Here is a 15,796-nt window from a genome sequence, read left to right on the forward strand (position 1 = left end):
GGAGCATCTGGTCTTTGGCCCTGTCCCTGCCTATGACCATGTCTCTATGCCTGTCCCTGTGCTGGTGCGGGGGCATCATCCTCCACATCCTCGATATGAGGAGCATGCTCTCCAGGATCTGTAAACTGAGGGAATGGATGCTACTGCAAATAATCCCTGTACTGGGGCAATACCCCCGCATCTGCTATATCCTCCAGGTAATCCCACCTTAGGTGGTGTAAACCTGTCAGCTCTTGCATAGCCAAGGCATAAGATAGCCTAGGTGCCCAACCCCGCCTCTCCTCGTCAGCATACCTAGCATATGTTGTAAAATCCTGTGAGATCCCCTGAGGCCGGCCATACTGCCTCATCACTCATGAAATGACGAATCGCTCCACAACAGTCTGCGATCTCCTAATCAGTGGGCGTGTGACAAATAGATCTCTGCGCACTGCCCGCTAGTCATCCCATGGCTCTAAACCTCTATATGGTTGCCATACGACAGCTATCAAGTCATCGAGCTACCATCTCCAGAAGTCGGTCTTGCCTAAATGGAGCTGCGTAATATATCCAACATATCTAAAGATGACCGGCTATCCTGGCTCCCTGTTGTCTGTCACTATCGACCGACACACGGGAAGGTGCTCCCAAGCCCACACCTGCAAAATGTACACCCCAGTAGCCATGCTCCGCCCCTCTCTATAAACGATCTCATACATCTCTCGATACATGTGGGCCAGTAAGCAAGAACCCCAACCAAGTCTCTGAGAGGACACTATCAATCGCTCGAGCATCCGGCCCCATCTGCTCTGGAAACCCTGCTGCCCTCGGTCTGGCATCAAAAAGCACCCAATAAAACCTGCTAGGACATATGCCAGCAGATACTCCTCACTGTACTTGCTCATCAGTATATCCCAACTCATAGAACGAGTCAAGATATCTGGATCCCTGAATACATTCCTCAGTGCCTGTAGTCCAGGTAACAATGCGGTATCATAGTCCACCTTATCCCCAACAAAAGGGATACAAAGGATCCTGTACATATCCTCAGGAGTGATGGTCAACTCCCCAACTGGAAAATGAAAGGTATTATGCTCCGAATGAAATCGTTCTACCAACGCCGTGAGCATCCCGTGGTTCACACGGATATTAGGTAACCTCATCAAATGAGCCAAGCCGCATAAATCAACATGAGCCTGCTCAACCTTAGACAAATCCTGAACTAAAGCCATCGTGGGCGGATATACACATCTGAAGAGCACGGGAGGTAAACAAACCTGCAAAACCCAACAAAGAACATCAGAAAACATTCCAAATTAGCCTACAAGAGAAGTTAAACATCACGCAAATCCAAATAAGTTAAATACAAAATCAAAATTTCATGTTTACACTTCTAAAAATTGTCACTGTTTTCCAAACGACAAAACACAGTTAAACAGTATCTCATACGAGTCAGGAATGGCTCTCGTACGAGAAAACAGCCCCAAACGACTAAGATTTATTAATCGCATGACAAAATGGTCTTTTAACCGACCTGTCGTACGACACAAGGGTTGCTTCTGTACGATAATTCTAATGGGTTGAAACGATAAAACAAAATTTGCTAGTTTCTCGTATGAGACAGGATCCTATCTCGCACGATAAACCAAGAAACCCGACCTAAAACCCGTAAAAAAACGTGAAAAATACACAAAAAAATTCAAAATTGGAAACATACAGAGGCTAAAGATTGATCACTTACCGCTGCCTCGTAGTTTCGGGGTCGATTATGTCTTCTCTGGCGCTCAAATCGATGCTGACGAGTTGGGACCACCATTTTTCTTCGTAGAAGGCTTTTTGAATTTTCAAACTTGGAGGGTTAAAATGAATTGAAAATGACACTTTTGTCCTATATATAGCCTAAAACCTAATTTTTCAACTTGCTCCGATGGACATGAAAATTGTACCCTTGGCTAATGTGCCTGCTTTGATTCCATTTTCGGGATCGAAATCGAAATTCGAGATCGTCTTGCTAATCAATTTCACAATTTTGACCACTTAGCGCTTTTTTCATTAATGCTCATTCTTTCTTCAAATTGCGCTCAATTTCAACGCTGAATCTTAATTCAATTTCAATTCTACACATCCACATTTCAATTCTACCAATCAACTCTACGCTCAGTTTCTCATCAATCATTGCCAAATCTTTAGAAAAATCCTCAAAATCAATTTGTGCTCAAATAACTTATTTTCGCCAAACAATTGCCTATAATTAACTACCCTTGCTATCTTTCGATTTTGCTCTTGAGGGGGCATACTCATGACCTTATGACTTCACATCTCACAAGTCGAGAATTTTTTTCAAATCTTCATCAAAAGTCGAGCAAAATCTTTCCAATTAAATCTTTCCAATTAAAGAAAAAAAATCCTTATTACTAAGGGGCATCTCAACTTCATCGCTTCACATCAAGTTGAAATCTCTCAATCATCTGAATCAATCAATCGCTAGGGGCATATCAGTTTCATCGCTTCAAATCAAGCTGATATTTGTCTTTCATCTGAATTAATCTCTTAACATTAATCAGTTTCATCGCTTCAAATCAAACTGATTATTCGTTTAAACCCAATCAAAAGTTTAAAGAGTTTCTTTGGTCATTCTAAATCTAAGCAGGTGTTCAGTATTCGTTTCTTGATCAAGCTGGACGGTTTATTCTTCGCTCATTGTGTCTTGATCAATCAAGTTCAAGATCGATTTTTATCATCATTCACTGTATCTAAGATCAATCAAGTTCTAGATCAGTAAGATCCGCTTCTTGATCAATCAAGTTCAAGTTCGGTATCTTTGTTTTCTATCGTTCCTTAGTTCAATCAAGTTCGAGATCGGTATCACTTTAATCAGACCTCATTTAGCTTTGTCGCTTCGAATCAAGCTAACACCTCACTTTTTATCTAGTTCATGATCAATCAAGTTCAGAACTAGTATCTCCTAGACATCACACATTCTTTGAATCAAAGCGCTGCTCGCACATTAATTCAAAGAGGGGCAAATGTAATACCCTAAAATTGGACATCTAAACCATGGGCCCCTAATCTCGACAACATCACCAAGGTCCTAACCAAAGACAATTAAATCAATCTTGAGCACATTATTAATTCTTTAATTATCAAAAATCACGTGGCAAATCAATCACTCAATATTAATTAAATATTTATTTAATTAATTGAATTATTTCAAGAATAATCATTTTGATCAATTATCCCATTTTAATTTATTAAATATCTTTGCATATTTAATTAATTAATAAATTTGCCATTCAATCATGCGAAAGGATTAATTTATTACAAAAGATGAATTAATTTATTACAAAGAGTTGAATTGAAACAAAACAAAAGTCAAAAGAATTGAACTGAGAGAGAAATCAAACTTGAGATATTATTTCTTTTTTTTAAATTTAGAACTTGAAATCAGAAAAGCAATTTAATTGAATTGTTGAATTATTCTCTAAAATTGGAACTCAAAGCTTTTCAGAAAAAGAAGTTCAGTTGCATTAAGAAAACTCTTTTCTTGATTAAATTGAAGAATTATCTATTTTTATCAGATGTGCATGGAACTAATTTATTATTATTTTCCAATACAACTTGGACTTCTAATTTGAATGCATTTCAATTAAACTATAATTGGAATCTGTCTCAAGGTTAACTCAACCCGATTTCTCAATTATTTTCAATTAATCCTAAATTGAGCTTTTTGTAATTCTCTATAAATTCAGTCTTCAGCTCTCATTCCAATTCACCCCAGAGATTTTTGAGAACACACTTGGAAATTATTATCACGCTAATTTCGCTCTGGAGTCATTGAAATCATTGTGCTTTTTTTTAGATTACTTGCATCCATTTTACATTCATTATTGCTTGCATGCATTGTTGTTTGAATTTGCTTGAATTACTCATCCATCTTGCATCCATATAGCTTAATATCATATAGATTAAATCCTTCGTCTTGGTGTAGTCTAGTCACTGGTATTGCTTATAAAAATCTGAGAGCAATCTTATACTCGCATTTTTTAGAAGGCAATTAGTTGCTTTGCTATGGTTTATTTCTTATTGATTATTGATTACTAACCATGCATATAATGACTTAATTGAAGTGTTGTGCTTGCAGCTACAGGTTCACTTTTTCACACACACAAATATCATTGGCGGCGATAAAGGCAACATTTGGGCTCGACCAAATCACATTGCTTGGATTGATGGTTCACATGAGTGTAATAGATTTCGTGATGGCGAAATCATTTTAAACACTACTTGCAATAATCGCAACGTTTATTGCATGATTTTATTCCAGAGTTGGCTAAGTTTTCTTCTCAACTCTACCTCTGCTTTGGTTCGGCCCTGTTTCTTTGCTGCCTTGTTTCTCATTTGCTCTACTAAGCTGGAAGAAACGACCATGGGGGGTGACAGGCTAAGACTGGAACCAGACAAAACTAATGAATTTAAAGCCAGGTTGGCGGTGTGGTTTGTCTGCTCGGAAGGCGGGATAGATAAATTTATGGAGAGCATGAAAGGAAACGATGAGAGACTGTCTAAGCAGTTTGTCGTCTCCTGGGAGGATAGAAGGGTTACCATGGGTGGTATTTCGTTTAAAATCATCGAAGAGGTGATCGCTCAGTCGACAGGTCTATCCATGGAGGGTAGGAAATGGAAGAAACAAAGCTGCATTTCAGACACCACCAACCTGAATTGGTTTTTTCGTGATGGGGAGAACCCTGTGAAGAGGGCAAGCGGCTTCAACCAAGAAGAGCTTCCACCGCCTTGGGATGAGGTATGCTACATCATAATGAAATATTTCACCCTTGAAGGACGGTATGGGGTCTTCTATTATTATCGCCTTCCTTTCCTTAACCATCTTAGGAATAAAGATCTTATCTCCATTCCTTTTTTTCTGCTGCACTCTATGGACCCTAATGTTAAAGATATTGTGGAAGCTAAGAAGAAAGGCAAGGACTTTCCTATTCTTGTAACATACATAAATCTCTCAAGCATATAAAAGTTTGTTTTATACTTTAAATAACAAGAAAAGCAAGTAACGATTAGTTTTATTCTGAAAAAAAGAAAATAAAGAACATAAATACTAATGCCATTATCATATGCATTTTTTATGATAAGCTAAATGACAGAGCAGGAAGAAAAAATATTCTTTATTGAACAAAATAACATCAATTCTTTGGAAACTTGAACAAAAAATATGTTTGCAACTATTTTCTATATATAAGAAAAAGATGAAGGGTTTAGAATGTACTTTTCATTTGTTATCTAGCAAACTTGCTCATCTTTAAATTCTCTATGAATCATAGAGGGGAAAAAGATATCACCTGGGCGTTTATTCACCCATCCTTAGATCGTTTCCGATCCCCCTTGCTCACTTCTAGTTGAAGTGGCTCGACCCTCTGCAAGGGTAAGAGAATGGTTACGTCAAGTCATGCTGGAACTAGTGTAAGACCCTATAGTCGAAATCAATTACACCCTATAGCTGCCTGCTAACTGGTATAATTCCTGACTAGGACTGTATCTGGATTCTTAGAACTGACAAGCACTACATGCAACTAGTGCACCTTGGCCAAGGTTTTGTCTACATGTTTTTGTGAGACTCCGTTCCACCCTATCTGACTTGCACTTTTAATTTATTAACAAAAATAAGAAATTGGAATTCACCAGAAATTTCTTATGGTACTTGTGAGGTTAATACTTTTATCTCACACTTACAAGTTAATCTTTTCTGACTGGGTGTAAACCCTTATATCAAATTTACCATTCATTAATTTAAATTCTCTTTAATTTCTTGCTGCAGTAGAGGTTCCTATTGAACAGTAAATGATTATATTACCATTCTTTAATTAAATTCTCTTTAATTTCTTGCTGCAGCCGAGGTTCCTACTAAATAGTAAATGATTATATAAGGAAAAACTAGTACTCGTATTTACCAAAGACTCCTTCAGGAACAACAACGCATAAATTATGAAGGAAAGAACAAATAAGAAGCTTTTGTTGAGTTACAAAGGAAATTTAACTAGCTAGATTCTTAGGAGAATACAACTCTTAAAACTAAGTCCCATTCGTAGTTTCTGGCTAAGACTCATTGCAACAGTATTTTTGCTCTCTACTGAAAAAAAGAAAAAGAAAAGAAAGACATAAGAAATTCCATGTGCCTGGAATGTGAGAGAATTTGCACAACAAAAGGATTGAACAACGAGACTGACAGAGAGGTCCTGGCAACCATGGTGATTGGATACACTTCCTTCCACTGTAGAAGAATTTGAAATTACAGTGCCTTCACTCAATCCCATAGGTTCTCCTGTTCATCAAGAAAAATGAAGGAAAATTAAACTAGAGTTGTCAAAGAAGGAATAATGCCCCTCAAAACCAAAATTCATTTTCCTTTAAGCCCCGCCACCCTAATGTTTTACGGGAGGCAAAGCTTCTATGATTCCGCCATCTCCCGTTGTGGCTCTGGGAGGCAAAATCACGTCTGATGGAAAATAAATAAATTTTCAAAACAAATCTCATAGCTTCCCCCCCCCACCTATACCAAACAAGTACGAAAATATAAATGTAGCCCGATAAGGTTAGAGGATAAAGTATTTAATCGAGAAGGTTCAACATTAAATAAAATTAGATTTTAAAAGAACGTAAAAGGTCCAAGAGAGATTAAAAGACTAAGTCATAGAATATTTTTTTTATAATAACATTAAATTAATTAATAAATATTTCTTTTCTTTTTTTTCAAAAAAAAAAAAAACAATTTAAAATTTAATAACAATATATCTTTATTAGGATCATTTTTCAATTGATCAAAGTATATATTTTATCGTAAATATATACGGAGTCGACTTTCACAAGATGAAAACATGTCTTATTAAGGTATTAATTAAGACAATAATAGAAGGTACATAATAATGATTTCGCAACGCAAGAACAAAGGTTCGACAAACAAGCCGGAGGGAGACACTAATAGACATAATTTCCATGGTCCTAATAGGGAAAACTAGGTTGACTAAGTCACACTAGTACATACCAGTCTTATATTTCATTCGGCCATTGACCATAACCATTTCACTTCCCTCTTTCCCGGTGATATCTTTTTCCCCTTCTTCTTGGAGGCCAAGTCATTACTGCATCCGCTTGTCCAAACCAGAGTAGTTAGTCCATCATCTCGATAATTCAACCTTAATGTTTATATTCGTTAAATCAAAAGATGAGTTACAACATTACTTTACATAAATGAACATCACAACATTTCATATATTTATAATATTAAAAAATAAGAAATAAATGCATTTTCAACTAGGGCATCATTTAGGCTAAACCACTGTTTCTAGCATTCAATACCATTTAGGGCATCATTGAAAAACCAATACCACTGTTAGCAAAACCAAAATCTTGTAGGGCATCAAAATCATTGTTTCAGTAACCAGTATCCATCTAAGGCACCAACACAACTAAGTATCAAAATAAGAGTATCTAGGAGGGAATGTGACAATTTTGCACCAAGGCCTTGACCTCCGCCTCTACAATTTCCACTTGGCCCTTTGCCCCCCTCGCACAATTTCTATCCAGAATGTCCCTGAAAACCAACCCCTAGCCATTGCTGCTGATAAACCCGATTTAAGCCCTCCTTGGTTGCCTGAACTTGGCTCCTGTAGTAAGAAGAATAAAAAGCGAAGTTCAGAGGATGCTAAACCCCTTAAGAAAGTTAGAATTCAGGAAATTGACTCTGATGTGGAGATTACAGATGAGGCTAACACTCCCTGCCGCTCTGTGAGACTGGCCTCCAAACCCACTAAGAAATCCTTAAGGGACCCCTCCTCATCCCATGAAACTAAGAATTCCATCCCTTCTGACAATGTGGCCCCATTTTAGTCCACCTCGACCCCCCACTCTGTCACCTCCACCCATGCTTCTGAGAGTCCTGAAAATTCCATGAGTCCGGATGCTGGCCCCAAATCCCATACCAACTCTCCATCCCCTATTCTTAGGTTTGATAAGATGATGGTGGTGGAGGAAGTGTGCAACATAAAGGAGGAAGAGGACTGCAAACTGACAGATTTGGGTAAGAAAGTGGAGGGTATGTTTGAAAACCTATAGGAAATCACCAGCAGAACATAGGCCATTGAGAACAAGCTGCAGGATGTCTCCAGGTTTGCTTTGAATGTTATGCACTGCTCGACAACCACTCTGTGTCTCTTGCAGGAAAGCACAATCAAAGGTAAATGGAAGGAGGACGAAGACTACAAGGACCTCTTCAAATTCCTCACCAAGGAATGGGCTAGGAAGCTCCTCCCCAAGAGGAGCCATGGAAAAAAGAAATAGCTATTTCCTATGGTTTGGGTTTTTGGTTTTTTGATTGGCCATAATGGCCTATCGACTTATAGTTTTAGTTTCTGGTTAAGCTTGAACTTAACTATCTTTTGCCATGCGTGACATACTTTAATTAAGACTTTTATTTACTTGATTAATATGCGTAGAATGATTAAAATTTTTGATAGAGGAAAGTTTAGGGGGCTGTGATTTTGTTGCTGCTCTGCTGACAGTTGGCTTGCCACTGTTTTTCCTTTTTCTATACCTGGGTCAGCCCCCTTGTTTTGGCTGCTTTTAATATAAAAAACATAGGTCTTCCATCTTTTCTTCATGCATTCAAAATTCCATAAAAAGACACCTATACTCTTTAAATGTGTGTAAAAACCAAAAAAACAAAACAAAATAATTTACCAATTTCCACTAAAATTTAACACAAATAAAATTGAAATTTAATATGTTTTGATTAAAAATAGGGCAATCTTCAAATGAATTTAAGCTTACGTGGTCACAACCTGGAATAGCACGAGTCGTGAGTATATTCCAGCATGAATCCCGGACACATACCAATCTTTAGCACGTAAATAGTATCTCCGCTTGTTTGTACCATACTTCGATGGAGGGCCCACCGGCCCAGGGATACTAAAAGCCCTCTCGTAACTAGTATTAGAACTCCACGTCACTACGATCACAACGGTCGTATATCCACGTGTCATTGACTTTGAGTACGTGGCAAATGGTGGGCCTAGAAATACATCGTGTCGAAGAGCCCACCCTGAGCCCTAAACAACCGGCGGGCCCAAAACCTTGTTGAGGTGGCAGCAGAAGATGTTTTGCATGTGAGCGCGGAGACCTGCAAAGCGGCGCCGCCAGCGGTTTGCGTTTTGTCTGAAATTGGCGGAAGGGGATTTGTGTGCGCGAATAGAAGAAGAATACACAAAGATTCAAAGATAAGGAAGAGTAGTGGAAAGCCAAATTTACATCCATTGCGGGCTCTCAAGGTATTCATGATCGCCTTCCTTCGGATAAATCTTTTTTTTTATAGAGCTGTAAAAATCTCTATTGCTGGTCTCTTGTTTTTTCTTTTTCTATCAAATTATCTTCATGCCTTTTATGTTTGTTTTCATATGTTCTTTATTGTCTCGAAGGAGCTTTCCGGAAGTTTATAACAATCTTGATTTTAGTTTTAGCTTCTGGCAGCTCTTAGGCGGCGTTTGTGTGATTTGTTTAAATGCTTGGCATGTTTTCAATCGTTTGCTTGGCATGAGCTTATTTGTTTTTCAGCAAATGCAAGGGTTTAGTTTAGATACATCACTTAATTGAAAGCATTTTATCTTCATTTTGGAACACTGAACGAGCTGTGTTCCTTTCTGTAGAGAATGCTTTAATGGCGCTCATATCAGAAACTATGCTTGTTTATTTTTCTGCACAAAGTGCCTGTCTTGTTCTCCATATAATTATTTTATAGTTGTTTGTTACATATTCGGTGTTTTGTCAGATGCTATTTATTATGGTATCAAAGTCCAGATTTTACTTATGAGTTTAACCACGCTAACCACTCGACCCTGTGTTCTCTGTGCTCTTCTTCTAAACGTTTTTTTAATAAATTTTTTGAAGTACTTATTTTACCGAGTGTACATTGTAAGTTATCACTAAAATATGCAACTTTCTTTACTGATTTGAAAAAAAACCAGTCCGATTTCAGTAAATTTGTTTCTTTCGGTTTTTATGCTTACGATGTAACACCTACAATGATCCGATTATATGCTCTCCATGCCCTCTCTTTTCCGTTTCTTGGTCAATCAGAAAATGTGTCTTTTTTTATGATTTTTTCTAAGTTTTTCTGCCTGCTTGTTTATTATGTTTTTCTTTTTGAGTTTGTGGTTACAATTCTACGTTAACTACTATCATTATTTTCTTATTCTTTGATCTCTATGCACTGTACTTAAAGTTTCATGGTTAATTAGAAGACGTGCTTCTTTATGCATATTTTGAAGTTTATGGTTAGATTTTCTGCTTTTAAAGATCTTCGTGGAATTCTATACATCTCAATGATTGTATTAGTTTATGTTCTTTATTTATTTATATCTGTTTAGGTCTTCCTTGATCGTTCTTGTTTTGCAAAAACTCACGCTACCTTGATGGCAATTTAGAGTCTTTTAAGTCTGCTGAAAAAAATGCCTTCTCTTTTTTTGGTTTTAGCCATGGAACGGTACCAGAGGGTTGAAAAACCACGGCAGGAGGCTCCAATAAGTGAGAATGAAATCCGTATTACCACGCAAGGAAGAATGCGAAATTATATTACATATGCAACTACATTGCTTAAGGTAAGATTCGTGGTTCCGTTATTTATGCTTTATAAAGGTTTGGAAGTTCGAGGAAGGGAAAGGTTTGCCAGAATTTGAAAATCTTAAAAATGTTCCAAACTATGTAAAGGAAAAAAAGAAAAAGAAAATTAATAGTCACATAAATAAATATAAAGAGTGACGTAGATGATTTTCATTGCTTAGTTCATATTACATGAAAGTTTGATACATTATAGTATCATACGACATTCAAAAAGTGGCATAGCCAACCTTAGGCCGTTGGGGACTCTTTGCTTTAGAAAACTTAAAATCAAAATCTGCTCCATTATCAAATTCGTAGTCATTACCAGCTATTCCAACATCATCCTCAAATGCATCTGCACTACCACTGATTCTGCTACAATGATTTAAATTGTTATATTCATCTTTTTCAAATCATCCTTCTCTCATTTGAGAACTGTCATCCTCAATTTAAAGAATATTTTGAAGCAATTGCATATTGCTATGAACGAACATAAGATCTCAAAGTTTTTGAGCTTCTAATTGATTCCTCTTGATGCTGTGTATTAGAAGCACCATGATTCTACCTTGTACCTGCCTTTGCCTACATTATTCCAAACAATTTCTTCTGAATCTTGAAATGGTTAGCTACCCACTAACTTTTTACCCAACTCGATCTTGAGGGGCCAACATATATGTTGCTTTAGATTTTATCTCATCATTTCTTCACAATCAACTTCTACTAATTTTGAATCTAAATAATTAGCAACCGCATATTCCATCTTTTGTCCACCATTTTCCATATACTCTTAATCTATTCCCCATCATCTCCAAGAGCTTTTTGAATATCTTCCTTTCCTTTATCCATATTGTTATAAATGAAATCTTTGCAAGGTTTATCTTCATCAACACTTCTCAACATTCCGATTAGGGGTACTCAAATTTTCAAGGTCTTCTCAGCTCCCTCCCAAAATACCCTTCTCAGGATAATGCTTTCAATGCATTTGTAATTGTTTCCTTAGAAAGCTTGGAGTTCACTCATTCATCACTATGATTACCTTTGTCAAAGCTGTCCTCTCTTCTAATTTTCTCTGCAAGTTGTGGCAAACCTTGTTTCACCAGGGAGTTTTGCAAATTTGCTTTACAAACTCAAAGTCAAACAATGGTTGAGTGAAAACCTGGCCTTTTCCTTCTTGTTTGCTTGAACACCTTTCATGTTAATTTTAAGTAATCAGATGTTAATTTAACCAATTAGATTATAATCAGACTGTGCATGAACAGTAACAGCAATAAAACACAAGACACAAGACACCAATACCCTGGGAAAACCTCCCTCTTGGAGGTGAAAAACCCAGCCTTTAAATGTGATATGTATTATCTCAAATGTAGACAGTTTACAACGCAATGACTTATCTCAGATTGCTGTTCAAGATATCGGTGATGAATGCAGCCCTTCATTAACAGAAGATGATTAGGAGGAGCAGCAGATGTTTAGATCAGATTCGCACAAGAGACCTTATGAAGAGCTTTGACAACGTCGCCACAATCAACTTTGAAGAGTTTGCACAATCGCCTTATACAAGTTCGCATGAGGAAGGATTGCTGCTAGGAGAGCAGATAGCATTTGATTATTATTGTGTGTTGAAATGACTTCATCTTGAAGTGGTTATATATCAACCTTTGGCGCCAATTATCCTAAAGTCGGCTTGCATGTTAATAATGTTATATTGTCATTGTACATTTCCCACGTTAGACATTTGGGCCCAGCCCAATAGTCATTGAATTGCCTTTCCACGTTGCCTTTGGGCCCAGCCCAATAACATATGTAATTCCCTTTACATGTTACATTTGGGTCCAGCCCAATAATATATTTAATTGCTTCCCACGTTACATTTGGGTCCAGCCCAATAACAAATTTAATTGAGATAATACATGTGAATTTTAATTGTCATTTGACAACATTAAAATTCGATAATTAGGTATTCAAACTAGCTAACATTTTCAACACTCCCTCTTAGCTAGGGAGGATATCTGCTATATGTCATGATCCATTCATGACTTTCATCTTGCATTGCCCGCAAGGATGAATGTATAAGCTCAATGGAGTATACCTGCAACAAAAACACATAAATATCATGAACTCATTTCATGATGTCTATCTTGCATTGCTCGTAGAGGATGGATCCACCTTGCATTGCCCGCAGAGGGTGGAAGAGGTCTTACACCTCAGCCTTCTCCTAGAGGAGGACACGCTGTCACCTTGCATTGCCCACAGAGGGTGACTCCACCTTGCATTGCCCGTAGAGTGTGGAAGATGCAGACTGAATTGCATCACTAAGATTGAGACTCCCTCTCAATCAATGCTGTGTTCTCCACCATTCCAAGCTTCTCCCTGAAGTACCCAAACTTCACTTGAGCTAGAGGCTTGGTGAGAACATCAGAAACCTGTTCATCAATGCTGATATATTTCAGCTGGATGGCACCTCTTTGTGCCATATCACGAATATAGTGATAATGAGTTTCCACATGTTTTAACCTGTCATGAAACACGAGATTATTAGACATTTTAATACAACTCTGATTATCACAATAAATAACAATGGATTCCCAAGGTTGTTCAAACAACCCAGCAAGAAGCTTGCGAAGCCAAACTGCTTCTCTAGTTGCCACACTTGAAGCAATGTATTAAGCTTCTGTAGTATTTAATGCAACTGAGGACTGTTTCCTACTGGCCCAAGAGATCATAGCAAAATCCAAGCCGAAACAGATTCCTGAAGTGTTTTTCCTGTCAGCAACACTTCCAGCCCAATCAAAATCAGAGTAGCCTTCCAAATTGATTACTGTGTTGATTGGATACTTCAGCCCATAGCCAATTGTTCCACGCAAGTATCTCAGGATGTGCTTGGCTGCAACCAAGTGAACATGCTTTGGCTGGTTCATGAATTGGCTAAGTGCACTCACTGCATAGCAAATATCTGGTCTAGTGTTGACTAGATACATCAAGGATCCGATCAACTGCCTATATTATGAGGGATCTACAAAATCAGAGTTAGCTGCAGAAATACTCAACTTCTTCAAGTTAGTTTCCATAGGAGTAGACATAGGTTTACAATCCATCATACCAAATCTTTTCAATATATCAATAGTATATTTACCTTGACTTAGAATAATTTCATTAGGTCTTTGCCACACTTCTAACCTTAGAAAGTAATGCATTAGACCTAGATCCTTCATTTCAAATTCAGTAGCTAATTCTTTCTTACACCTAATGGTGAGACTATCTTCACCAGTTAGAAATAAATCATCAACATATAGAACTAGAATTAGCATTTCACCATTAAATGCTTTAAAGTAAATGTTAGGGTCAGCATCATTCTTATAAAATTCTAAACTGACTAAGTACTTATCAATTCTTTCATACCAAGCTCTAGGGGCTTGCCTGAGACCGTAGAGAGCTTTCTTCAGTCTGCAAACATGAGTCTCCCTATTATGAATCTCATAACCTTCAGGTTGTTCAATATAGACTTCTTCCTCAATAACACCATTAAGGCAGTCTTTACATCCATTTGATGTAATTTCCAACCTTTGGCTATAGCAATAGCTATAATAGTTCTAATAGAAGTATATCTAGCAACATGAGCAAATGTTTCTTCATAATCTATGCCTTCCTTTTGAGAAAAACCACGAGCTACAAATCTAGCTTTATATTTCTCTATACTACCATCAGCAGCATGTTTAATTTTAAACAACCATTTGGAAGAAACAACAGACTTACCCTTAGGTCTAGGCACAACATCCCAGACATCTTCTTGATGATGGATTGATACTCTTCGTCCATAGCTAACTTCCATGCTTGCTGGTTCATAGCTTCTTCTATGCTGGATGGTCAATGATGTTGCACATAATTGCAACATAGTTAGGGAGCTTCTGAGGTCTCTTACTTTCTCTGAAAGTGCCACTAAGAGCTGCAAACTTTTCTGCATCTTGAATTGTGCTCTTAACCTAAAGTGGTCTTTTCTTGCTAATTGCAATATCTCTAGGTCCATTAGTTGGAACTAGAGGCTCAAGAGGATTATCATGCTCAATAGGTTCAGGAGGCTCAATAGGCTCCCTCTGAACTTCTTTATCATTATCAATATCCATATCTTGATTATCATTAACTTCTTTATCATTATCAATAAGAGAACCTTTAGATTTCTTGAAAGCAATATTTTCTTCAAAGGTGACATCCCTACTTACCTCAATGTACCTTTGACCAGGAATGCAGATGCTAAATGCCTTGGAAAATTCACTATATCCAACAAGGATACCCTTCTTCCCAGAAGGCTCTAACTTAGTCCTCTTTTCCTATGGCACATGAACATAGACATGACTTCCAAAGATCCTTAGGTGGCTGATATCTGGTTTGACTCCTGTGAAAGCTTCCTCGGGAGTTATGTTCTTCAGGACACGGTGAGGACATCTATTTTGAATGTACACAACAGTCTTGGATGCTTCAGCCCATAAGAAGGTCTCCAGGTCCTGATCGTGAATCATAGCTTTGGCAGCTTCAACAATGGTTCTATTCTTTCGTTCAGCTACACCATTTTGTTGAGGATTGTAGGGAAGGCAAAACTCCCTCTTAATTCCTGTTTCTACACAAAAGTCATTGAAGCTACTTGAGGTGTATTCACCTCCATTGTCAGATCTTAACACTTTAATCCTTTTACCAGACATATTTTCAGCTAGAGCTTTAAATTCTTTAAACCTACTTAACACTTCATCAGATTCTTTAGATTTTAGAAAGTAAATCCAAGTCTTTCTAGAAAAATCATCTATAAATGTAACATAGTATAGAAATCCGCTAGGTGAAGGAACAGACATGGGTCCACATAGATCAGAACGAACAAGTGCTAATTTTTCTTTAGCTCTACTTTCACTTTTATGAAATGGACTTTTAGTGTTCTTACCTAATGCACAACCTTTGCAAGCATCATCATGAGATTGATTAAGTTTAGGCATACCTTTAACCATCCTTTCAAGTGAAGGAAGTGCCCGATAGTGAAGATGACCGAGCCTTCTCTGCCATAGCTCGCTAGATTCAGGAGCTTCATGAATGAGTGCTCGAATGGGGTTAGCTGAAAGCTTATACAAACTATCATATCTATTTCCAATAACAGGAGCAGATTTAATACTAGATT

General features: G+C 37.5%; 1 protein-coding gene across 2 annotated transcripts in view; it reads left to right on the forward strand.

Annotated features, from left to right (window-relative positions):
- Positions 1 to 9,082: 9,082 nt before the first annotated feature.
- Positions 9,083 to 15,796, forward strand: part of LOC131064683 (protein argonaute 3) — a 109,339-nt gene continuing 102,625 nt past the window's right edge. The window contains exons 1-2 of one of the 2 annotated variants that reach the window (XM_057998917.2): positions 9,084 to 9,311; positions 10,513 to 10,637. In XM_057998917.2, the coding sequence (XP_057854900.2) occupies positions 10,515 to 10,637 (123 nt within the window). In that variant the 5' untranslated portion in view covers positions 9,084 to 9,311; positions 10,513 to 10,514. Of the gene's footprint in view, positions 9,312 to 10,512; positions 10,638 to 15,796 lie in introns of both variants that reach the window. The other variant, XM_057998919.2, reaches the window with a different exon arrangement.

This window comes from Cryptomeria japonica, chromosome 8 (assembly GCF_030272615.1).
Source record: "Cryptomeria japonica chromosome 8, Sugi_1.0, whole genome shotgun sequence".
Taxonomy (NCBI): Eukaryota; Viridiplantae; Streptophyta; class Pinopsida; order Cupressales; family Cupressaceae; genus Cryptomeria; species Cryptomeria japonica.